Source organism: Bombus vancouverensis, chromosome 8 (assembly GCF_051014615.1).
Source record: "Bombus vancouverensis nearcticus chromosome 8, iyBomVanc1_principal, whole genome shotgun sequence".
NCBI lineage: Eukaryota > Metazoa > Arthropoda > Insecta > Hymenoptera > Apidae > Bombus > Bombus vancouverensis.
The window spans coordinates 5,878,481-5,904,853 of record NC_134918.1 but is presented as its reverse complement, the minus strand read 5'-3'; the positions used below and the strand labels follow the sequence as shown (position 1 = coordinate 5,904,853).

Genomic DNA, 26,373 nt, shown 5'->3' with positions numbered 1-26,373 from the left:
GCGCTACAAGTGCAAAGTCTGTTTCAAAATATGTCGCAGTCTGGTCGCCTTCAAGATGCATGTCGCTTTGGAGCACAAAGCTGAAGAGGAAGAAGCAAAGGATGTCGAAAGTCTAACGTATGCCTGCAACTTCTGCAACTACGAAAGTACAAACAAATCTACGCTTCATTCTCACATTAGTAGAAAACACTCGACCAAACGTATAGGTAGAAGACAAAATAGCTATAGGTACTCCACAGAACCTGAAGAGTACTCTTGCGACGTATGCGAATTTAAATGCCAGAATAGACGTAGATTAAAGGAACATTTAGAACGTAAGCACGCGTCAGAATATAAATACGATTGCGAATATTGTGGCAAAAAGTTCAAAGTCAAAGGTGACATGAGGTTACACATACGTTTTAAACACAAAGAAGGACCCATAGTTTGCGACGTGTGTGGGAAAACGTGCTCGAATAGTAACTCTCTGTATGTGCACCAGAAGTGGGCACATTTCAAACCAAAGTACGAGTGTGAAATTTGCAAAAGACGTATGGTCACTCAAGAGAATCTCGATCAACACATTTTGCTGCAACACGAGAGACGGGAGAGTTTCGTGTGTGAAGAATGTGGAAAATCATTCACAGAGAATCATCGATTAAAACAACACATGATGACGCATACTGGGGACAGACCTTACGATTGCCACATATGTGGTAAAGCTTTTGCGCGTCGCACGGCTTACAGGCAACACTTGCTTATTCATACGGGTAAACGACCATATCTCTGTGATATTTGCGGTAAAACGTTCACGCAGAAGCCTGGCCTGATTTGTCACCGAAAATCACATCCTGGAGTGCATCCTCCATTGCCAGTGGTGCATATAGAACATATTCTTAGCGACTTTATGAAGAAAGAATGATTTTATCGTGGGAATAGACGTGTGTGTCGTGCACATTTAATGATGAACTGACGTTATAAAACATGGAAGTTGATCTTCTTAATCCAGCTATTTTTAAACTTACTACATACTTGATATTTCTTTGGAATGATCTAATTCGTTCCTCGTTCAAAGTCTAACATTACTCTCAGTGACTGAGTAATTTCTAAAGCTACAATTTGTATTTCCATGAATTGCAGATATCAAGTTACTTAATGCTTTATCAATTAATAATATTAGCGAGTGATTTATGATTTCTAATTTCAACTTCGTGTTAGAGTTTTTCCTATTTTCCTAATATTCCTAATATTCAAACCCGATTGAAATGGAAACTCTGAATTCAATTGAAATGGGGACCAGATTGAGGCATTAAAAATTCGACGGTTGTGGCAGAGTCAAATGAACTGGAAAAATGACTTTCTTGCAGAAGGATGTGAAGCAGTATGAATACCTGCTGTCAGAAATAGACTTTCCTCATGATCATCCTTTTGGAGGAATTATATACATATCTGGATTAAGAAAAAGATTCTCGTGTTCATCATACCAGAAGATTTTATATTAGTTAATTAAATTAACTTCAATTTGTTGAATCAATTGTAAGATCAGTATAAAGCAAAAATCGATCTTCCTCGATTCGTTAGTAACACGCTGTGTCATTAATTGTATTACATTCTTATTAATCGAGATGGAAAATTACGAAGGGGAAATCTTAAATTCTTAATTCCCAGTTAATTTTTCACTTAATTTCAATTATCTAATTTTTATGGTTATGATTTTATTATAATCCGAACGTGAACGTCGATGTTTGTATTTATTTTATTAATATTTTCAAACATTTATTTTCCCATGCTTTCATTCATTTTCGTGTACATACTCCATCCGTAAAAAAAAAATATATAGTTTTATACGATTCGTTTCTACCAGATTATGTGATTATTGTGGAAACGAATCATTTGGGGGAATGAATAACAAGATGCATTGTGAAATATATTGTATACAAGATGAGATTATAAAAATTTATTTTGAGCACAATCTCGTGGAAAATATATATTTTTCTTAACTATCGTACAAAGTTCTCCATAATTGTCTATCATTACCTAAAATAAAATAACAACTAATTTTTATTTTATTTGATTTATTTAAATAGAAAATAGATTCTATTTTCTTTCTTTAAATGAAATTATCTTTTACGCAGTGAACAGTGCGCGATTTCTATTATATGCAAATGTAAATGAACGTTGATTTACGTTGTTGGAGTTTTGGAAAATGTGAAACGATTGGCATGCCATCTTATCTCAGGTGAAATGAATTAAATTGTAGATAAGTATTGTATAAAATTTATTACAAGTATTAAACAATTTAACGTTGATTTAATTAAAGTTCATAAAATAGTTATAGGTAACTATATAAATAAGTTTCAAGGTACACGATGCTTTGACCAATGAGCTAATTTTAAATTTAATCGTACTTACGATTTTATGTTTCAGGAAATTCAGTACAACTATTTCGGGAAGCGGCAAGTTCATCTCTAACAATTAATCAATAATTGTGCATCCTTGAAGTGCCATAAAGAGAAATAATTGCCTCTATTATGGATTTTTGCCACTTGATTACACCATCAATAATATAGTTAAAAATACATTGCATAATATCTTTGAAACATCTTCAACATGCGTTCAAACTATAAATTTCTTGAAATTTTTCTAGCATCCTTCGTTCTATTGATACAAAAATTGAATATCTCGCAATGAATACAACGTTCAATAATGAATTCAATTTTTTTATATCAATGAAAATTTATTAGACATCTTTCCATTTGTTGGTTGAATCGCAATTTACATTCTTCGTGTTTACTATTTTATAAATCCTAAATGACGTTTCAAGAATTACAATGAAATTGAAAAGTGTAATTATATCTCACGAATTATTGTCAGCCATTTATAATCAACTATTTGTACCATTTTCTTGCTACATCGAATAAAAACATGAATCATCGTTATCATTATCCCCAAACAATAGAATAAATACCTACTACTGCTAATTTTACTATTTTCACATCAAACTCGTCGTGACTATTAACTTCGACTGTAAGTAATCATCGTCAGTAAGTACCATCCTTGCAGGACTCTAATAAACTTTAGCAATTTTCCTGTTTTAGGGACGGACTATCCCAATCAGATTCCATCTGCATTTCAAAATTACCTACACCCGCCGGAGGAACCAAACAAGAAACAAACTCATCTCAAGAGGAGGACTCTAGGATCTTACCAGCCTGTGATATCTGTCAAAAACAATTCAAAAAGAAGTACTTATTAAAAAGGCACAAACTTACTCACGAAAATCGAAAGAAGAAGGACGTATCCTCAAAAGACGATTCTTTCATGGAACTAGTATCTCAAAAACAGGAAGCTTTATCATGCACAATCTGCGACTTCCGCTGTAACAAAAGATCCACAATGATTGCTCACTTGGTACAGAATCACGAAGATTCAGGCGAGAATAGATCAACCAGTAACAGGAAATTCGCCTGCATTATTTGTGGTCTTATCTGTTCTCGAAAGGAAACTTTGAGATCTCACTTTGTACGAAAACACACACAGCTTTATGAGTTCTCCTGTGAGCAATGCGGCAAGGAATTCAAGATCAAAGGTGATTTAACGACTCACATGAGACTGAATCACAAAGAACCTCCTGTGATATGCGACGTTTGTGGCAAAACTTGTAAAAACAGTCACAGCCTGTATACTCATCAGAAACACGCTCACTATAAAGCGAAATACGAGTGCCCGGTATGTCACAAGAGATTGGTGACCAAAGAGAACCTAGATCAGCATGTGTTGACTCAGCACGAAAAGAAAGAGAAGTCTGTCTGCGAAGAATGTGGGAAAACATTCTTTGAAAATCACGATTTCAGAAAACACATGAGGATACACACTGGTGATAAACCGTATAGCTGTTCTGTTTGTGCCAGAGCGTTTACCACTCATAGCAGTTTGAGTCAGCATTTACTGTTGCACACAGGAGAAAGGATTTATGTCTGCGACGTGTGTGGAAAATCGTTTGCTCAGAAGGCTGGTCTTATATGTCATAGAAAGATCCATTCTGGATCATTGCCTCCTCTTCCTGTCATGCATATCGATCACATCCTAAAAGATTTCATGAAGAAATGAAGAAAACTGTGTGTTAGATTTAACAAAGATTTTATGGGCTTCTTTATTTCGCCGGGAATTACATCGAAGATTCACATCTTGAAGAAGTTGGTGAAGAAGCGAAGAAATCTTGTTATCCGAAAGCTGTATTTTAGATTTAACCAAGACTTTATAGTTTTCCTTCTCTTCTTCTTTTATCGAGAATTGCACTTATTTCGAAGAAATGTCTCGAAGACTGATCTTGTTTTGTCAGCGAATAAGATTTAAGAGATTTACCACTGTTCAACGGTTTGATAATTTCTTACGAATGTTTTTTACTGCAAGTTGTTTATCGAAGTTTCTCGAAAATTGTATGCATCGCACGATTTTTAACGTAGATGATATTGAAAAGAAAAAATGCTTAGCTTTAAGTTTTTAAGGCGATCTCGACTTTTTATGGAATTCAATCGTGTTCCTAATAGAGGACCTTATTACTGGACTGCGGAGTTTTACGCAAATTTATATTTTTTCGCACACTTAATTTATATTTCGACGAACTGGAAGAAAAATAGAACTTAAACAGAATTTTGTTCTATCTATTAAATATTACAACAAATACTCTATCTCGGATATTTTATGTATTATTATTGTACATACTTTTTTTTCTATAAAATTACCTATAAGTACATAAAAATCTGCTATAACTATTATATAAAACGCTCAAAATTTTTATTGTATTTTCTTACGTATTCTGCAACGTATCTCCGCGTACCCGAAATAAAGTAAATATAATTTCCCCGCTGACGACGCGTATCGATTGTCGATTAATCCTCTCATGCTCTGCTTTACTCTGATCTCACTCTCTAACATTCTTCACGACTAATCTCCGAGTAGTACCCAAGCCAAACTGCAAAAACCTCTTTTTTTAAGTTTAATTATTTCTTTTACAAGCAATCTAACTCAAACCTTTTATCAGCGTTTTAAAAGTAACAAACGCGTGATGAACCTTTTAATCCGCGGGAAATTTGGCATACACTGCCATAAACGATAAGAATGAACGAACGAAACGCTTTTCAAAAGCTTGCAGTCCAACAAGCGACCGAGGTAGCCCGTTAATAACGCCACTGATCGATGATGTTTCAGGTACGAGCTCGACCACCTCAACTCGCGCGGTATCTTTATCTACGACAAGGAATCGGTTGTGATGAAAAAATGGCAGATCCTGGAATTCGACGGGAAGCCGTACTACGCGTTTGTACCTGAAGACGACACGCCACTAGCTGACGAAGATATTCCTGAACAGATAGACGAGATAGGTCACGAGGATGAGAAACAGGACCTCGTCAAAGTCGAATGTCTTTACAACGAAGATGAACTACAGTACGATTCGACGGACGAAAAATTATACGAGGATGAAGATCTTTTAAACAGGAGTGCAGAGCAGAAGGAGGAAGAAGATGTGAAACCGATAATTCTAAATGGCACGATTGACGAAGAGAATGATAAAACGATTGGAGATATTTATCAGGTCAAAGTTCAAGGTAGTATGGTCACTATAGAGAAGCTGACATCCGGTGATATTGAAGAGGCGAAGGAAGTGGTGGAGTATCAAGAAGTGGAACACGAGGAGCAAGAGGAGCAAGAGATGCAAGAAGTCTATAACGATCAAGAGCAGTTGGAACAGATAGATCAAGTAGATCCGGATGATCCAGATCAGATAGAACAAGTGGAATACTTGGAGGAAGAGATCTTGGAGTTGCCAAATAATCATGTGACACCAGTGAAGATGCGTAGGAAAATTTCCAGAAGTCCGAACAGTGCACTGAAATGCAAACTTTGCTCGGAGATGTTCAGTTCGGCCATTTCATTCAGGAAACACGTGGCATGGACGCACAAAAAGAAGGTGTGCATACAGGAAGATGGCGCGTATATCTGCGCGGTTTGCGATTACAGGACGCTTAAGAAGAGTCTTTTCGCGGCTCACTTGGAAAGGAAGCACGAAACTTGGTCTAGGAAACGACCCAATAGCATGTTATTCCCTTGCGCTGCCTGTGGCTTCGTGTGCAGATCGAAGCACTCGTTGCAATCGCACTTTATTAGAAAACACACCGATCGGTACGAGCATCAGTGCAAGTTTTGTCCAAAGAAGTTCAAAGTGAAAGGCGATCTGACCAACCACATACGGTTCCACCATAAAGAAAAACCGATTAACTGTCCCGTGTGTGGAAAACTATGTCAGAATACTGGCTCTCTTTACGTACACCAGAAATGGGCACATTTTAAACCTAAGTACGAGTGTCATATATGCAAACGACGCATGGTCACACAGGAAAATCTCGACCAACATCTGCTAACGCAGCACGAGAAAAGGGAGAAGATAGTATGCGCCGAATGCGGAAAAACGTTCACCAAAAAAGATTCTTTTAAAAGGCACATGGCAGTGCACACAGGATGCAAGCCACATTCCTGTCTAATCTGTAATAAACCATTCGCGAGGAGGTCTCAGCTGCGCCAACATTTGCTCATCCACACTGGGAAGAGGCCTTTTGTCTGCGACATTTGCGGGAAAGCGTTCACGCAGAAGCCTGGTCTGATCTGTCATAGGAAAACTCATCCTGGACCTCATCCTCCTTTACCTGTGATGCCAATTGCGGATATCGTGAAAGAGTTCACCGAAGGTTACGTACAGGAGATAAACGCACGTGAAAACGAGGAGAGGATTGAGGAGGAAGCGTAGAATTGTTTCAAATTTGTTGATCTTTTGACTGAAGTAGGCGTTTCCTTTGATACTTAATCAACAAACGTTTCGGCCGCTAGGAAGATTGTGCGATTCTGTCGAATTTCGCATATCGAGACAAATATTGCATAAGAGAATTTTGATTTTAAATGATGAAATATTAGACGAATAAGCTTCGATCGTAGAGGGTCGTAGAATGTACGACGAAGTTTTCGTTTCTGCTCGTCGTTGAAGGATAAATTGCAAGTACGCTAATTAATTGCACATTTTCTAGCGAATATTCGTTATATTATCGATAAACTAGCGCTGATGATTCTGCAGTAATACTCGTGTTCCTACAAATTGTATCGCGTTTCTTTGGAACCTCGGAAAATATTAACATATTTCAAATATTAAGATAATCTTAATACAGGATATCAGTGATTTTTGATTTCCTGGTAATTCTTTGATATTCTTACCACAATTTAAAATTATGAGTTTTTGAAAAAGTAATTATTAAGATAAGCATACTACTTTTCTTATTCGTGGATTATAAAACTTGTAAATTTTCGAATATGATTATCGATAACTAATCCTATATCATAATCGTTATTTCAGCGATTTTTAAAACGTAAAGATTTATCAAACACTTTCATTCCCATATATTATTAACCTTTCGTTGCTCCCTATTCTGTTCTTTATTAACATCGTGGTACTTTTGGGTACACTTTCTCCATCCCGAAATTTTGTTCATGTCCTTGATTTTTAAAAATTCAAAGTTGACGAATAGTCGAAACGGACAGATTTTTTATATAATATATAATTTTTTACATAAATTTTATATAATAGCAATTTGAACACTGTCGAGACATTCGAACGAAAGTGAAATTTCGTTTGCATCTAAAAGGACTAAAAGGAGGGTTAATATTATTAATGAAAAAATTAGTACAGAGTTAACTGTATAAGTTGTATAAAATTGTAATCATTGTTTGCGATCAATTGTATGCTTCAACAACGAGTAAAAGCAATATTTTCTCACCCTTGTTGTTCGACCCGATTGATCGAAACAACTGCAAAGTGCGAATGATAGAATGCCAGAATACTTTGTACACCATAGAGATTGGAAGATTAAAGACACTAGATCGATTAATAATTATTTTTAGACGTATCGCGTGTAACTATAAGTATAGAGTTGTAAGATGTATAATATAATAACAGTCTTGTAAATTGAAGATTTACGTGAACAAAAATGGAACGGAAGAGTATAAGATTCCATTCTGAGTTTTCCTTTCAGTTTATTAAAAAGTCTAGGAGTCAGTCTTAATCGGCTTCTAACCATCAATATCATACTATATTTTAACTTAATTTTTAGTTGAACGAATATTTAATTGATTCAATTGTTTGAGAAAAATTATAACTCGTATTATTATTATTTGCATAAACATGCAATAACGGAATAAACGTTTCCTGAGCTGGGTGTAAGAGAAATAAAATATTAAATTTCCAATTAGCGAGCAGATAAAATGGCGTTACTTCGTCATTAACGATATCGAATAAAATTAAAAACTAACTACGCAAGAAGCGCTAGTTTCCTTTTGTTAATTATAATATACTATGATTACGCTGAATTATAGCTTGCGTTATTTCAATACAGTGTGATAAATCGGTCAAATAAAAAAAGAAACTCGATCATGTTCCATCTCGTTGAAAGCTTTTTTCTTACGCATCGTATTAAAAACGAAGATATTTCACAATTCCTCGATGAACATCCTCGTGTTGTTTTAATGTATATCGTGAACCTTCGGTCGTCATTCACGCGATATCATTGATACGTTCGCGTTGTGATATGTCATAATGACACTAATTCTATTCGCGAGAGCTAGTCCTCGTAAGAATAACTGTAATATAACGTAACACGGTAATATGCTCCGTTTCACTCGATATGTAAACGTAGTAACGTCCTTGCCCTCTCCGACCAGGTTGCTAGTAATTGTCCAAGGGACAAGCGTAAAATCCGTGAAAGAAAGGAAGCTCGCGCAGTAGAAAGCATGCCTACGACGGCTATTTTTCTAAAAATCAATAGCTTAGTCTAATACTTAAGGATGCGTATGCGCTGTGTATAGCTTTGAGTTTGAAATAAATATTTTTACTGAACCTGATCTCTTCGTCTATCCCCGTAATAACGTTGGACGAGAAAAAAGAAATAAGCTTGGATAAGCTTGGATGAAGAAAAACTGTTATATCGTTCGATGTCCTTGTATCTAACAATTAACGATATTACGTAAAGCTTATAATATTGCTTTTTATACGTAAAATTTGTCAAAGCAGAGAAGAGAGTAAAAATATGGTATTCAAGTATACAAGATAAGTATATCTGATGTATTAAACGATCGCGTTGAAACGGTGAAATAATTTATATTATTTTTATACGTTTCCAGGCTACGACTGTTCTGGATCGCATTAGAAGAGCGAGAAGGTATGACGAATACAGATACTAGAATTATCTTCTAAGATTTTTATTTTTATAAAGAATATTCACAGAAAATTACGTTTAGGTTTCAGCGATTACTAAATCAATAAAATATGGTTGCTAAATATATAACACGTTTGAAAATAATGTTTCAGTGAAAACAATATATTCCAAAAATAAATAAGTTCTCAGAACGTATACATTTCTTGATTTACTCGGAAGAAAACATAATTTCAGAATTTTTAACGATAAGTTTCTAGCCATACGATATCCTACGGTTTCCTAGACCAAAGATAACACGATCTACTTAATTTTCTGTTTTAGAATCTTGGATCCTTTGAGCGAAGAATTCAAGACCGACTCGCAGGCTCACTTACCGTTAGAGCTCCCCGAGGTATACGAGAATTGGATCGACAAAGAAAACTTCGAGATTATGTCCGCTAGCCAAGAGGAAACCGCAGTATCTCTTCAAAACAATCCTGGCCAACGATCCAAAAAGAAAACCTTGACTCGTCTAGAATGCGACCACTGTCGACGGAAGTTCTTGAAGAAGAGTAACTTGGCGGAGCATTTGAAGAAACACAGACACAAGTGTTCAGACTGTCCGAAGACTTTCAGACTTCGTCGATACCTAGCTTCTCACATAGAGAAGATCCATCGACGTCAAGTGTACGATTGCAGTGTTTGCGAATACAAAAGCAATAACAAGGGAACACTGAAGAATCACTACATTCGTCTACATACGACTAATTACAATTTCGCTTGCGACACTTGTGGCAAACAATTCAAGATAAAGAAAGCATTGAACCATCACGTGAAACAAAATCATAGCGACGCGCCACCGATAGTGTGCGACGTTTGTGGCCACTTCAGCAAGAATCTTCATGCTCTCAAGGCTCATATGAAGTACAGACACTATAAGCCTGAGTTTATCTGCAGAATCTGCAGAAGAGGGATGACGACTCAAGAGAATTTGGAGCAACACTTAACCTGGCACGAGACCAGGGAAAAGGTACTGTGCCCCACGTGTGGAAAGAGATTTCGAGGTCGGGATTTGGACTCTCATATGCGAGTGCATACAGGAGTCAAGCCTTTTCCTTGTCCTGTTTGTGGAAAGACATTCAGAAGGCAGACTGCCCAAGAGCAACATGTTCTCATTCATACGGGAAAGAGACCGTATATTTGCGATATCTGTGGGCAAGCGTTTGCTCAGAAACCTGGGCTGATTTGCCATAGGAAGCGCCATCCTGGACCTCTGCCTCCATTGCCTGTCGTATCCATCAAGAATATCGTCACGGAGTTCACTAAGGAATACACTATGAAGAATACGATTATTAAAATTGAATAAATGGGTAATTCGAATGAGCGAGGTTGTAAGAGGTTTGGGATTGACGTAAAGAAAAGCTGTGAATAACTACGTTAAATCATTCAGGGTCAAACGATGAAATAATACGCAAAAAATGCGTAGATCAGCATCGTTGGAATAGTAGCAAGTCGCAAGCACGCAATAAATTTCTATGATTTAAAGAAATTATAGTTTAATATAGTATCACAAATTCTCAATTTCTTTAAATTTCAGGAAATTATAGATCTAGGGTCCAGGTGCAATATTGCAATCCTTCCTCGCAAACAGTATTCTTACAAAAGCAGAATTTTACATTTTATCGTGAATGGATTGAATTTTACTGGTCCTTAATGAGTTAATAGGATAGCAAATGGATTATTGAAGAGTTTATCGATACGTCTGAAAAATCTATTTTTGTTTCGAAGAAATATATGTAATTTGAATATTGAATCGGCGTACTTCACTCTTTTCATATATTTCATGTCGCTGATTGTTGGATATTATCGAATAAGCGAGGAATTTTATTCGTTTCGTTTTACTTATGTACAGAGCTTGAATTTACCTATTATTAATTCACGGTTTCTACGAATTTTTCACTATAAAACAGTGCATTTGTAATTTTACAAATTAAGCGTAACGTACAATTTTTAGGCTACCACTTTTGGATTGACATTTTTGTACTAAGAACGAGTATTTGGGTTTTTATAAATATTTTTAAGATTTTTAAACAATACAGTTGTTTCTATCGTTTCTTTATCGATGAAGCATGAATTTTTATATTTTAAAAATGTTTTCTACGAATGTTGTTTGTATTTCTTATTGTATTCCAAACTTTTTAATAAAACTGTGGTTAAATAAAACTTGTAAATTATAAATATTGTAGTATACTTCCTATAATATTATTTCATATTGAGAAAAATGTTAAGGAAAAAGTAAGTATGAAAAAATTTCCATTATAACAAATAAATATTTTTATCTTCGAACAACATATGATACAAAGAAAACTGACGAATTTTCATCAAAAATATTTCGAAAATACTTTACATTGAAATTCATATCGTGAGAAATCGAACGGTGTGATGAAAATTACACATTAATTACGATTGAATTACCTACAAAATACCTATCTTAGTATACACAAAATATTCCATTGCTTCATACAAAGATCTCTGCTCCTACGCAAAAATATTTCTAATCGAAACTTCGTGAAACGTTCATCTGCTAAAGATGTTTCAAGTAAGTAAGCTCTCCATATAGCAGCATTGTCAAAACCACCCTGTAGATACCAAAACCTAACAACTTTACTTCAATCTGTTTTAGTTCTCCTGCACTGGACCCTCTTAATGGTAGCGACACGAATCCTCTGGAAGAACCTTGTTTCATCAAAATAGAAAACTCGTACTCCTTGGCAAAAACGGAACGAAGGCGACAAAGGGAAAGAATCAGAAGAATGAACTTAAAAATTCGCACTGTAACATCCGTAGGTTGTACAACAAAAAAGTTGAAGATCGAACCAAGTCGAACCAATAAAATTGAAGCAAGAATCTCGAAAAAGCAAACTGAACCTCTACTGGAGTGTGACTTTTGTGGCAAACAGTTCAACCGGAAGTCGTTTCTAGCGTCGCACATGAAACAACACAGACATCGCTGTAAAACTTGCAACCAAACATTCGGGCTAAGAAAAGACTTGAAACAGCACTCGGAGCAAGTTCATGGTCCTGTACTATATCCGTGCAGTATCTGTGAATATAAAAGCAACAACAGGTGGACGTTGAAGGATCATTTCATTCGAAAGCACACCAGCAGGTTCGACTATTCGTGTGCAGTCTGTGGGAAACAATTCAAGATCAAGAACGACATGGTGCAGCACGCGAAGCAAATGCATAGCAACGCATCTCCAATTATTTGCACAGTTTGCGGTCACGCTTGCAAGAGCGTGCCTTCCTTGAAGTCTCACATGAAATACAAGCACTACAAGACTGCGTACCAGTGTAATTTGTGCAAACGTTGTATGACGACCCAGAAGAACCTGGAGCAACATCTGTTGTGGCACAAGAGGAAGGAGAAAGTGGTTTGCCAGACTTGTGGTAAGACTTTTGGTCAAAAGAGGGATCTGGACCTTCATTTGAGGATCCACGAAGGTATCAGGCCGTTTTCTTGCCCGGTTTGTGGCAAGAAGTTCCCGAGAAGAACTGCTCAGGAGCAACATATTCTGATACACACAGGTCAAAGACCGTATACTTGTGATATTTGTGGACAGAAGTTTGCGCAAAAACCGGGACTGATCTGTCACAGGAAGCGACATCCTGGACCTCTGCCACAGCTCCCTGTGATCTCCGTTAGAAAAATCATCGCAGATTTTACTCAGGGACTGAACGATGCCGCGATGGAGAAGAAGGAGAATTAGGTGAAGTGAGTGGAGTAACTGGAACGTTCGTGTGTTTTTGAACTTTGTGAATCTGTTCTTGTGGTTTTGAAGTTTATGTTGTCTGGTGCTTCTAAGCGTAAATAGTGTTAATTTTCTGTTATTTCTAGGTATAATGTGACTTGTTTTGATATTGATCATCATTACGTCTAGACTGTGAATGTCTATGAAATTTGTAAATGTAAAGAAATTTATTCCGTGTGTTAAATATTATGATGATTATTTTACTTTAAATATTTTACATATAAAGATATATATGCAAAAGCATATCGTGTATATTTTGTATACATTTTGTAGATTTTTATATCCTTAAATTTACCAAAAATATAGCAACATCCGCAATCTAATAGTAATGGTACTTATAACGACTGAGTAGTGTAATTTGATTCTCGTTATGTTTGTATCCTTATATTTATTAAAATTCAACAAAGATAAGGAAAAGAAATGTGCTTTTCCTTTTTCTTTCGAATAGTAAATCTATTGACAAGTAGCAAAATATTTTATTTGCTTCTGTGAGTATTTTAATTTTATTAGAAAGATATAATTTACATTTAGAAGCTACAGACAATATAAGTTTCTAAAGCATTAGTGTTAGATCGAAAGACAGTTATATAAGGGTGAAACGATCAATTAAAGTTTATATTGCGTCGAATAAGGTGTTATAGAGAAATTTTCACGAGACATTGTTTCAGAGAAGATTTAATTATTCGTTGTTTATTTTATTAATATTGATAACACAATTTGTGTTAGATAATTTGACATTTAAAGTACTTCGTTCATAATGCAGACTTCAGTCTGTTTGTTCTCTACGTTGCGTACGAGTAACATTGTATTCTTAAATGTTATTAAGTGAGTAAACAATAGGTGTATTTGTTTATAGTAAATTTGTATACATTATAACTATGTCTTCCTTACAAGAAAAAAAAACCGGAGCAAATTTATTTGTATTATCGATAACTACAAAAAAGTTCTTTTACCACGATTTAAACAATATTTGGTCACGAAAGGGTTGATTATAATTACATATTAAAACTATACTGTTTCTCAGATCATCTCGAATATTTATCACCTATAACTAAAAAATCAAACTCAAAAATTAAGACGTAAAAGAGTTTTGTAATTTTGAGGCGAAAACGTTCCACAAAGAATCAACATTAAAAAAACATTATCTTCAACGAAAAAAATGAATAATTCTCCGAGACTTAAATATTAAATGAATATTAATCACATATATTTATACGTTACAAAACTTTTGTAACAGAAAGTGTATGAAGCTTTATGTACATTTAATAATTGGTTATAAAACATTTAAAAACGATACGCATATATATCGTCTATTATTTCTTCTAATAAATTCCTACTTCAACTTACTAAAATTTGATTTTCTTAAAATAATATTCACATTTCATTTCCACAAAAAGAACAATTTTTCATATGTATAACATGTACGAGATTCTCATAAAATTTCATTGCACGCCATCGTATATCGGTAGGTATATAGTAAAACTTAACGAAGAACAACAAAAATCATCACAGAAGAACGTTCATTCTAAACAAATAAGTACTATAATAATTCCACGTAGTTGCACATTTATTCCTTCATTATCTAAATTACTTCGTGCACTTTATCGTTGTTTCTGTTTCAGATCGCGAAGAGCAATTTCTCGAGCAATTCACGAATGCATCAAATGTGGAGCCTGCTTCTGTCACATGAGGAAGCTGGTAGAACACCTGAAGAACCTCCATGGTATCGACAGAGCCTTCAGTTGCGACGAGTGCGGCAAAACTTTCAGAAGTCCCATGAACATAGCTCGTCACAAATTAATTCACACTGGTTTCAAAAGATTCGCTTGCGACTTATGCAACTATAGATCAAACCAAAAGTCAAACCTCGAGAGTCATCGTCGAAGACACACCAAAGACTATTCCTTTAAATGCGAACAATGTGAAAAAGGCTTCTTCCTGAGAACAGAATACTTAGAACATATAAATGTTCATACTAGGAAGCAATTGTACAAATGTGATCACTGTAGCAAGTCATACCCTTACAAGAAGAACCTGACAAATCACTTAAGAACGCATCATGCGAGTGTCTCGCAGTTAGAATTAAGAAATGACGTGACAAAGAAGCACGTGTGCACAATTTGCCTGGAGGGTTTCACGCGAAAATTGTTCTTGGAAAGGCACTTGAAGCAACGACACGGTTTGTACGAGAAAATGAAGCATTTATGCGATCTATGCGGGGCAGTGTTGTCTTCCAAGAGGAGGTTGATGGTGCATAGGCGGGGCCACGTTAACGAGAAGATCGTAAAATGCGGTTTATGCGACAAACAGTTCTCTAGCAAAGAAAACCTCGCTGTTCATCGGCGAGTGCACACTGGAGAGAAACCATACGGTTGCTCGCAGTGTGGAAGAAGGTTTACACAGAGGACTTCTTTGATATTACATCTTAGGTACCATTCCGGAGAAAGACCGTATCAATGCGCGGATTGTGGGAAGGGATTCGTTTCTGCGAGTTTCCTGAAGAAACATCGAAAGATTCATGAGAAAACTACGCAGCTCGAAACTTAATTGCGAACGAGATCGTCTAATAAAGAGATACGTGTGTGAGTTCGTAATTCTTTTTGTTATCAATGAAATTTGTTCGTTTTTAATAAAAGGATGATGATTCATACGAATAGAATCTTGTATTTTATTGAAAATCGTACTAGATGGTGATGGTGGATTTAGGTACGCGCATTTACAAAAGCATCGGAAGCTTCGTATTTTAATGTATGAATTTCAGTGTTGATTCTGATTATGAAACCATACATGATGCTTTCTGTAAATGTGTAGCTTTGTCAATGAAGGTTCCCTCATTCCAGCCACTGGGACAACGATCACGACGTGCTTAGCAGCTGCGAAGATTTCAGAATCAAGAACGAGGATATTCTTCTCGATCCTGGACAAAAGTGAGTTTTGTTAGATATTTTCTATGATCAGAATTAAATAAAGTAGTCTACGTTGTTACGCGTACATATATAAATTTCACACAATCATTTCGGTTACACGCAAGCAATTCAAATTGAAATAAAGGTTCATACACACAAATTCGAATAAAATCCATTTAAAAGACAAGAATCTTTTCCGATGACTTATTACAAAACTGGTCTATAAATAATTTCCTTAAACGTAAAGATAAAAGAAATAACAATTGAATGATCATCGATTTTGATAAAATTCCTTGATGAATAAGAATAAATAAAAAAATGGAACGATTTTCAATGATCCCACGGAGACGATTTCGATTCTAAACTAAACCTTTCAGGTTCGAGGGGAACGAGAAAGTCTGCGAGCTTTGTCAAGAAAAATTCCACTTCGTAACCAGATTAGTAGCTCATCTGAGGATCGTTCACGGTATCCATAGACCCTTCAAATGTGTCACGTGTGGGAAGACATATCCGCAGCAGTTTATGCTAAACGCCCATGTGAAAAAATCTCACACTCCTAAAACGATCCCCTGCACTGAATGCAGTTTCATGGGGGTGAATGCGACTGATGTGGAAAGACATACGAAACGACACCATCGAGAAATGAAGTTCACCTGTGAAATCTGTAGCGAGAACTTCGTAGACAAGGATTCCTTGATGACACACACAACTATGCATAACTTTATGCAGTTTCAACAATGTAACGCTTGTGGTACTACGTTCAACGACGCGTACAGGTATGATAATATTGTCCTATGACTTCATTCTAATATACAATCATTTTAATTCATAGTCACGCGAAGGCAACACTGTGGCGAGAATATATGAAGGCTACACATAGAGGATACGATAAGTTTATGTTGCAAGTCACTTGATGACTAATTAGTTATGATTAGTCGAGAAGAGAGAAATATATTTATTTTAATTATAGATGATAAACTGAAAAAGTTTTATATAAAACCAAGAGAATAGCTAATCTCACGGTAATCGATATTTGCAAATTATATAAAAACAGATAGATAGCAAAAATATCGTGTTTCTCTCCTGTACCCTTCATACGTAAGTGGGGAGAGTCCTTGTGCCAAATTCTCAACAAATCTGACTCTTCTCGAATTACGAAACACGTCATATATCTCAATACCTTAAATCATTAAAAGAATTTCGCAAAATCCTAATCTTTCAATTAATTAAATTAGAAAATGTTAGATAATCTCAATCTTTCGATTATCATGTAGAAAATCCTAATCTCTCAAATTAACGTAGCCTAAAGGAGCATAACCGTTTGTACCACTACGATCCAACAACGTTGATTCAAGAGAAGCTCGAAGCTGACAATCCGCAGAACACCACGGAGCACAAATGCGACGTCTGTGGGAAGGTTTACAAGTACAAATCGGTCTTGAAACAACACAAAGTGAAAGCTCACGGTGATATGCCAAATTACGAAAGACGTCGATATTTATGCGCTCTTTGTGGGAAAGAATTAAAAACCGCAAAAGGTCTCGAAATTCACAATCGATCGCACACCGGCGAAAAGCCTTATACCTGCGAGGTGTGTGGCAAGTGTTTCGCCTGTGAAACATTGCTCAGGACTCATAATGTCACACACACTGGCGAGAGAAAGTATTCTTGCGACCAGTGTGGCAAAGCTTTCACGCAGAGATCCACGTTGGTCGTGCATAAACGTTATCATACCGGTGAACGACCGTATGTTTGTCCTCGATGTGGAAAAGGTTTCGTCACCAGGACTGTCCTGAACACTCACATGAAGTCCTGTCGTTGAGGCCGACCAGACGATTGTTCGATATGTGAGAAACATGTTTGAGACAGAATAGGGGCTTCCGGTTTTGTTGGAAAGAATCCGGTGCTCAAGGTAAGACTGGGACTATTTCTACAACTTTTATAAGGCGAAAGTGTCATTCTAATTATACAGGGTGGTTGGTAACTGGTGGTACAGGCGGAAAGGGGGTGATTCTACGCGAAAAAAGAAGTCGAAAATATAGAATAAAAATTTTTCGTTCGAGGCTTTGTTTTCGAGAAAATCGACTTTGAATTTTCACTCGGTACGCGTGCACTTTATCACGCCTTGTTATAACGGATCTCACTGTAGATTGTTGCCTAGATAGAAAAATTAAAAAAAAAATTTTTTTTAAATGTTTATTCTATATTTTCGACTTCTTTTTTCGCGTAGAATCACCCCCTTTCCGCTTCTACCACCAATTACCAACCACCCTGTATATACTGCAGAGAAATAAGTATTAGGACTAATAGGTATTGGTACTTAATATCTGCTGATATTTATGATGCATTTGAATGTTTTTCTAGTTATCTTATATTAAATTATTTACCTCATTTGCGTCATTTGTGTTTCGTAATGTAGAGCAAAGTAAGACTTTCTTTGACTTTCTCGATGAATGTTATGCGTAGATGTCCTATTCGAGAATTTTAGCTTTACTTAAGGCTCATTCTTATTCCGTATTTACGATATTAAAAAGATGGTATTTTTTATAGTTTAAATGCCAGCAATTTGAAGTTACGGTTATTCAAGATTGAGTCTTGGAGATGTTCCTCAAACAGCTTACGTGAGAAAAGCCATTGTTCAAACATAAAATCGAAAATGTATTCGTATATTGTTTTTAAACTCGAAATTATATATAAATCTGCAACGATGGTAAAATTCTCGTAGTATATGTATTACTTGAAATACTACAAGTATTATACGTATTTCCACACACAATATTTAAATGTTCAAAATCGATTTTAATAGACCCAGTCTTAAATTGAAATATTTTAATTCCAAGATAATACGAATGGGGATTGCAGTATTAATTAGACAGAAAAGAAAAAAAACTACATTAGATGTTGAAAAGTCATAGTTCACAAGGAACTTTAAAAGAACTCGTACAAAATAAAAATCAGTGCATGACAATAAATAATAAAAGAATCCAATATGATAGCGTCTAAGTGTACAAGAAACAGACCTGCGATCCCTAAAATATTAAATTCAATTTTGAAACTGTGTCAGGCATTCTGTCAATAAGAATAGCCGACATGTATCGTATTCCCGTTGTTTCTTATTTCTATTCATCGAGCAGATTGACACAGCTCGATCGTTTAATACTGGGAGACCCTTGTGCAATTTATGACCCTTGAGGTACTTTTAGAAAACTCTCGTGAAATCAGGCCACCGTTTAAGGATATAGTCACCATTCATCTCAAGCGGATTAGCATCGAAATCGATCGCTTTTAAAGAAGGCAGCTTTTATCGTAGGTTCTTCTTATCGATGTAATTTACGTATATGTATATGCGTTCTCTTCTTTTATGTAAAAATTATGAAGGCAAATGTTCACGAAACAACGAAAATAACGATACGAATGATATTTGTATTTCTTAAGAAATTTTTACTCTTTTTAAGAGATGCTACTCTTAAGAAAATTTTAGAAACTTTTCTTTATAGATACATACACGTGTGTTTTTTAATGTGCAGAGTTAGCAAATACTTGGAATCTCTGCGACCATAAAGCCGTCCTTGATACTAGTATTAAGGTGTAACAAGCCGTTTTTAACCTAGTTGCACTAGCAAAAGTATCGTGCTATATCGTGGATGTAAAGTATATCGATTGAAGGTCACAGGGAAAAATATGAAAGATCCTTTTTGTTTTGTTTCTTTACAGGGGAACAATTTTCGAATTTAAGAGCACTGCAAAAGGATATATTACACATCACTAGATCTCGTTTTATTTTGTTTTGATGTTAAATATGTATTTTTGTTGCATATCCGAATGTTTGAAAAATATATTTCCTTTCAACCACCGAGCACGATTTAAAAATCAGCTAAAATGGATTTGTCATATTTTTTCCTGCGTGCTCGATTAACATCATGCAAGGTACGATTTTACGATGATTGTAAGAAAAATATTTTCTTCGTCGATAGTAAAACTCGTAGAATTCTTACTTAAAAGAAACACTTAGTTTAATCGATCGGAAGTCAATCATATAACAATCGATTTTTATCAATCGAAAAACAATAAAAATTCTTCAGCTATTAGTTACTCTCTGTTGTTCGATAAGAATATAATCCAACTAAAAATCGACGACTTACTCATCGATTATTAGTTGTACAAAAAAAGACCATCATGAAATTATGTGATATATTTAACATCTATTTAAACTTGTACTTTTTTATACACTTTTTTAAATACTTTTTATACATGTGCTAATTACGGTCATTCATGCTGTACAAACAGCGAGACAATTTTTCCTAAATCCCGTTTATTAAAAGCTCTGGGATAATGCTAGCGAATACGAATTTTTTATTATTATTGACTGCTTCTAGATATTTCTATAAATTGTTACTGCCAGACTATTTTACAATGTCATATTTATTATTAAATTAACTCACCCGATAATACTGTCAATGATTTTGTATCGACAATAATAAAGCGAAAAAAATGATTTCACAACAGCGTAAGTTTATTATTCGATTCTCTGTTTCAGTTATTATTTAATAATTAATAATCCTTCGACATTGAAAGATTCAATAGTGTAGCACATATTATTTTACATAATAATAAAAGGCAAATTTAGTAATGAAACGGAAACAAACGACAAATGTCTATCGAAATAAATGCCAAAGATCAAAATAGAATCAAAAGGACAAAAAGAATAAATCGCAGAGAGATAGAGGGCATTGTTTTATTTTTTGGCTGTAATAATCAGAGATATGAGTGGGACAGATACCGGTGGACAGGTGGGAAATTAACATTTTAATAGAACACCAAAACCGAGGCTGGATCTTCGATACGAAAATCTACTCCTTGTTCCATCATTTTGTGATCGTAATGGTAGTTTATGTCGTTCAATATGGCACGATTTCGGGCATTAACATTACGTGGCTTCACGTGGATCGTACGAAAAACTATTTTATTTTTTTTTTAAACATGAATAATATTTTAATGCTGTGTTAACTCTTAAATGAAAATATACGATTTTAAAACTGAAATTGATTCTATTGAATAAATGTTTGGATTCTTACGCGTCTTGCTTTCAGCTTGAAGCTGACAGATGTCCCGCAGGGTATCAAGACTTCTTATTATACCGTCGTACTGTAATCTCGTTAGATGTTTACAACGTATCAGCATGGAGACCAGCAAATCGTCGAGCATCTCACGATTGTTTCTGAGTTGTAACATTACTTCAGCTGTAACGATATGGCCATTAATCGTAATTATTCTTATAACCAACAAATATCATATAAAATCGAGTAATTAAAAATATTTTTCTGGAATCCTTAATTTTCTAATTCGGATTGAAAAATTACAGTAATAAAATTTAATGAAATTTACTAAGATATTTAATTTAATGGTTTATTTAATTTAGTAGATATTTAATTCGGTTTAATAAAATATAATTAAATTGTGGACATTTATGCAAATTCATATTTCTGCAAATATAATTAAGGAAACGGCCTTATAAACCACCTTGTATCTACATTTTCATATATTTTATATGTCATACGCTTTTTTGCGTCTTCGAATTTTCAACAAATGCATAAACATTCACGATCTAGTTGTAATCGTTCTATTTTTAATACAAGAGCTGCTGAACGATACTTTTGACATTTTCAAACCATTAAACACAGAAACAGTGGTTCGTTTCAATAATGTGTAGAGTTACACAATTGGAAGGGGACAATGGCCAAAGTACCGAGATTCAGCGAGCTTTATTGCGACAGTTACCGCGTCAAGAAATAGACCATGCGAGATCCGCATGAGGAAACGTCTCGTGGACAGTGTTCAAAGCGTGTAGGATTTGGAAGAATTTATAATACCGAGCGTGTTGGTATAATGGGTAATAAGCAGTCCGACGGTGCTTCTGAAATTGCGAGATCTACTCTGATCCCACACGTGACCGCTGAACATTTGAAACCTAGCCAATGGCACACTGGGCAGCAGGAAGTAGCACATATCTTCGTAATGGGATATGTTAACTGAAAATCAAACTTAACAAGCTAAATTATGCATTGGATCACTCATTCTCGTCGATACATTGAGCGATTCTTTTAACATGATTTGTGTCTATATCGAAGCGTTTAATTACTTTTCAGAGCCGATCTTACCGATTCTTTTCCATTAAATATCCTTTTGCTATAGATATCTTCGTGCTTTCTAATATTTTATTTACATCTGACACTCAATTCATTTTTACTTTTTACCATATCAATCGTCATTCTTTAGTAATGCAACAGAGTATCGATTTATTATCGGAACATCTATTACTGGAAGGAGCAATTATCAAAAAATTGATTAGTAGAAAATTCGTGAACGATCTCTTGTAAGGAAGATAGAAGAATAAAAATACAAATATAAAAGACTGTTTGATTTTTAGTAAAAAAGAAAACTTTTGTTCTTATGCAATATTCATGTTTATAAAATATTTTGAGATAAATGATCTTCTCTCGGCTAAAAACATATAGCGGTTTCATTATCTGAACAGCGTATGATTAATCTAAATAATCAAGACTCTATTGTATTTTATTTACTTGAAACTCATTAACAAAATACATTTTCAAAGTCGTTGAAATTTCTATAATAGCTAATTGAATTAATTTAAAAATCTGATATTGGTTGCTTGATCGATCATTCATGTAAAGAAATCAATTCTGGAAATTTTCTTCGCGATCATATCAGAAAATCATAAGAATCGCTTAATGCGAACAAAAGCATATAAAATATGGACGACGAAATGTTTTAAAAAAACTTCAATAGCTAGGTAGAGTGGCGTAAAAGCAATCATCTATTTTTAAATCGAATTTCTCAAGCATAGTTGTACTTGATTTTAAATTGCTCGAAGCACAATGGAAGCCTTCGCAAATTACAAAATGTAATAACCGTGAAGCACCAGCTCGATATTGCCTCGACGTAGGCGGAAGGAAATCAATGATTACTTTTACGTCATTCTGTATCATATTGTACCTATAGTATAAGACACTGTGAGCTCAGGGCATACAAGCACTAAATTGTGCCAGGCTGTGTCAGTGATCGTGTGATGTCTGGAATCCGAATCTCTCACTGATATATGCAATGTCTTCAACACTCTCGGGGCTGCATTGGTCAATGCGTTTAGAGTTTGGTCGGATAGAGCTGGATAATCGAGCCTGAGTATCGTCAACGCGCGAAATCGGCCCAACAGACGCAGATATCTGTAAAATTTGGTTTATGACAAAGATTATATTTGTCAAAGTTAATGTTTTCTTTAATCATTTCGAAACTAGTAATAGTGTAACAGTATGACTCAAGATAATGTTTATGTACCAAGGTAAAGATAAGATCACCGAATTATTAGAATTTTTCTGATAACAATGAGATACACTGAGATACAGGATCTTATTAGAAATAGAATGAGATTAGCCATTTTTAATACTATCAGAGTGACAAGAAAAGAACACTTAAAGTTTGTCGTGGAAATTTTATAAATTTATAATAGTATAGATATATATTGTTTTATCAGGATATCATGATTAATTATTCTTATAAAATAACACGTCGACGTGATTACAGCTGATAACAGCAGTAGAGAAAATAATGATATTTTTAAATATTATTCACAAAGTATAAAAATTCATGACTTCATTCAATACAGTACTTCGGCGATGTAATTGACGTGGCACTGTCAGAAATTGTGTAATATAATAAATATCTGTGTTAATCTGTTTAAATTGAGACTAAGAAAATAATATGTCTCAAGGCAACTTTTATCTTAACTTCTTCGAAAGAAACTGGGTTCAAAGAAAATTTCATTTCGAAGAGATGAATGATATCAGAGTATCTTTTTATACTTTCTGGAAGAAACAATAATCGACAAGGATCATTTTTGTTATGAAACTTTCAATTCCTTTGAATAAAATGATAATTGCGAAGACATAGGTCGATCGATGGAGCTGCTTCACGTGCCTTGGATTGCTATGGGGCGCCTGCCATTCCCGAAACGCACCCCGAAGATCTAAATACGCCAGATGCTCGGTCGACCCTTTGGAAGCACTTGCGAGAAGTCGCAACACGTCGCTCACTCCTAGAGTCGCATTCAGCAGGCTTAGCGTTTCCAGATTGTGCTGACAGCTACATACGTAAATGTTGATTACGTTAGTGAGGATCGATTAAGAAAAGTTGAGCAACCATGGCAATGGTTAGTGTAACATGGCAATGGTGCATCAGAACTTAAATAAGGAATAAACCCAGCTTAGAACGTGAAAAAGGTATGTTTCAAATTTATGTAAATTAACCTTTTGTAGGTAAATATACCTTTTCACAGTGCATAGACAAATTGGATCATTTATATCCAAGAAAACTGTTCTTCTTTACTCTCCTAAGCTCTCATCGAATACAGTAAAAATTCCATAAAAACAAAGACTTGGAATTAAGAATACGAATGAAATGTTGCAGTTTGCTTACGGAAGTTTACAATTATATTAATTCGAGTAAATTTTATAGAATAAAATCTATCAAGCTTCTAAGAAATAGGAAGGTAATTACAGTTTTTTGGAAATTTTTAAACTCTTTTTGTTCTATAATATTTCATTTTTGAAAGATGCGACATTAAATCTTTGTTTTCTGGAGAAAAACAATTCTTACACCTAGTAAGTGATTTATTTTTAGTATCTATCTAGATTTCTGATTAAATCCTCAGATGCAAGGCTGATTAATTACCCTAAAAAGTTTGCAAGAGCATACAACAGTTTGCTTCTATTTCCCCATTTACAAATGAAGATCCAATCGGTGAGTATCAGTTTCTTCAATTGGACGTTCTTGGCTCGTACAATCGTAAGAAAGTCAGCGCCTGCCTCAGCTTGAATATTACGAGTTATACGAGCTTCTCTTGGCAAGAGATACGGTCGTGACCAGGCGAGTTCTAAACTTCGCATATGCTGTCCATATTGTGCCTAAGCGAAACGTAATTATCATCGAATTTCGATAGATTAGATGCGATAAAACAAATTTCGTAATCGTATTTTTCTGTATACCTGATTTTAGTACTACTGTCAATTCCTTTTAGGGTAAAAAGAATGTCAGATATGCAAATATAACCAAAAATTGTTATCGTTTTATCAAAAATAATCTTTATCTGTATTTTTAATTCTGTTTAACCCTTTCTAGGTCGATTTTCCTTTTAATTATGAATACAACAACATAATAATAAATAGAGCCTATAATACATTAAAATTTGAAAAAATGAATAGAATTTTTTAATTTATTAGTTCATTTAATTTTGTATTATTATTAACGCAATTACCAAAATGATCAAAATGATCAATGTGTAATTTCTCACAGAAATTTTGTAAATTCACAACGATGCATTTTTGTGGATTTGAATGATTATTTTTGTAAAATATATGGATAGGAAATCGTTCTTCTCCTTGCATTACATACTTTCTCGTTTACGATAGAATCCTATGTTGCAAAAGGTGTCAATGATCCCGAAAAGAATTAAAACAATTTAACGGTCGTTTTGAAAGTCTCATTAATTATTTGAAATGTATTGTTTCGTTAATTTTGAAAGGGTTAAACACCGACGATTACTCTTCAAAAAACTCAAAATTTCAATTTCACACGTTCCATTAATGAATCGTGTGACTGTAGTATAAGAGAATGGATATTAGATATTTTATTTTTCACAAATGTTTGCGTACGGCTAATTCTCCCGCCAAAGGGAAGTCACCACGCAGATCACGGTCGATGAAGACTGTGATGGAACGCCAAAGAACTGGCGATGAAAGTGCACGGTTCCATGGCCGACAGACTTGTGCAACATTGGCACGGTCTCCATGACCGAGGTGACTGAATATCTGCGTCAGTATCAGCTCCGGCAGCTGATCCCACATCTCCCAGTATCAGCTTGGCCCGTCTTCATCGCTACGTAGCTGGGGCAGCTGTCGCAACCTCGTCAAGTTCTCTTGTCCTGCTTCGCGATATCGATTCGATCGTCATTGAAAATTGTACGATCGATTAAGTCGAATTCATGAGATACTAAACGCTTGAATTTACATTCAAATAGATCTCGATTGTTATTAAAAATCGTACGATCAATTGAATCAAATTCGCGTGATATGAAACGCTTGAATTTGCATTCAAATCGAACTTGATTATTTCTAAAAATCGTGAGATCCATTTATAGAGTGAAATATACGAAACATTAAATGATTGAATTCAGTTTCAAATCGAATTAAATTGTTATTGAGCGCTCGAATTAGCATTTAAGTTGATCGTCTATTTTCAATAAATTTTGATTTAAAGTTGCTTGGAATTATGAAAGGAGAAAAAATGATAAAAAAAGTGTAGTAATATATATTTTAATAATCATAGAAATATTATGTGACCATGTTGCCGAGGTCCTCGATGCAGAAT

General features: G+C 34.9%; 4 protein-coding genes across 4 annotated transcripts in view; 3 read left to right on the top strand and 1 right to left on the bottom strand.

Moving 5' to 3' along the window:
• LOC117164839 (uncharacterized) overlaps positions 1–8,917 on the top strand; it is a 55,465-nt gene extending 46,548 nt beyond the window's left edge. Inside the window, exon 5 of the mRNA XM_076620710.1 lies at positions 5,191–8,917. Within this exon, the coding sequence (XP_076476825.1) occupies positions 5,191–6,784 (1,594 nt within the window). The 3' untranslated portion in view covers positions 6,785–8,917. The remainder of the gene's footprint in view (positions 1–5,190) is intronic.
• A 290-nt stretch (positions 8,918–9,207) lies between these two features.
• On the top strand, positions 9,208–11,401 carry LOC143303020 (uncharacterized). Its single transcript, XM_076620723.1, has 2 exons — positions 9,208–9,239; positions 9,558–11,401. The coding sequence occupies exon 2, from the start codon at positions 9,667–9,669 to the stop codon at positions 10,579–10,581; it is 915 nt and encodes a 304-aa protein (XP_076476838.1). The 5' UTR covers positions 9,208–9,239; positions 9,558–9,666; the 3' UTR covers positions 10,582–11,401.
• A 3,312-nt stretch (positions 11,402–14,713) lies between these two features.
• Positions 14,714–20,436, top strand: LOC143303105 (uncharacterized). The gene is made up of 5 exons (XM_076621134.1): positions 14,714–15,456; positions 15,586–15,609; positions 15,868–15,954; positions 16,311–16,709; positions 17,236–20,436. Exons 1-5 carry the CDS (start codon positions 14,714–14,716, stop codon positions 17,753–17,755), a joined length of 1,773 nt encoding a protein of 590 aa, XP_076477249.1. The 3' UTR covers positions 17,756–20,436.
• A 173-nt stretch (positions 20,437–20,609) lies between these two features.
• Positions 20,610–26,128, bottom strand: LOC117164857 (F-box only protein 39). The gene is made up of 7 exons (XM_033348257.2): positions 25,659–26,128; positions 24,679–24,911; positions 23,926–24,090; positions 22,948–23,174; positions 21,804–21,962; positions 21,009–21,173; positions 20,610–20,891 (listed from the first exon to the last, which is right to left on the bottom strand). Exons 1-7 carry the CDS (start codon positions 25,848–25,850, stop codon positions 20,740–20,742), a joined length of 1,293 nt encoding a protein of 430 aa, XP_033204148.1. The 5' UTR covers positions 25,851–26,128; the 3' UTR covers positions 20,610–20,739.
• Between the last annotated feature and the right edge of the window lie 245 nt (positions 26,129–26,373).

Coding starts and splice junctions, on each gene's coding strand:
- LOC117164857 (XM_033348257.2), bottom strand. CDS start 25,850: ATGTGGGATCAGCTGCCGGAGCTGATACTGACGCAGATATTCAGTCAC. Junction 24,091..24,678: donor GCTCTTGCAAACTTTTTAGG/GTAATTAATCAG, acceptor TTACGTATGTAG/CTGTCAGCACAATCTGGAAA. Junction 20,892..21,008: donor TCAAGCTGAAAGCAAGACGC/GTAAGAATCCAA, acceptor AAAATAAAATAG/TTTTTCGTACGATCCACGTG.
- LOC143303020 (XM_076620723.1), top strand. CDS start 9,667: ATGTCCGCTAGCCAAGAGGAAACCGCAGTATCTCTTCAAAACAATCCT.
- LOC143303105 (XM_076621134.1), top strand. CDS start 14,714: ATGAGGAAGCTGGTAGAACACCTGAAGAACCTCCATGGTATCGACAGA. Junction 15,955..16,310: donor CTTCTCGATCCTGGACAAAA/GTGAGTTTTGTT, acceptor TAAACCTTTCAG/GTTCGAGGGGAACGAGAAAG. Junction 16,710..17,235: donor ACGTTCAACGACGCGTACAG/GTATGATAATAT, acceptor AAATTAACGTAG/CCTAAAGGAGCATAACCGTT.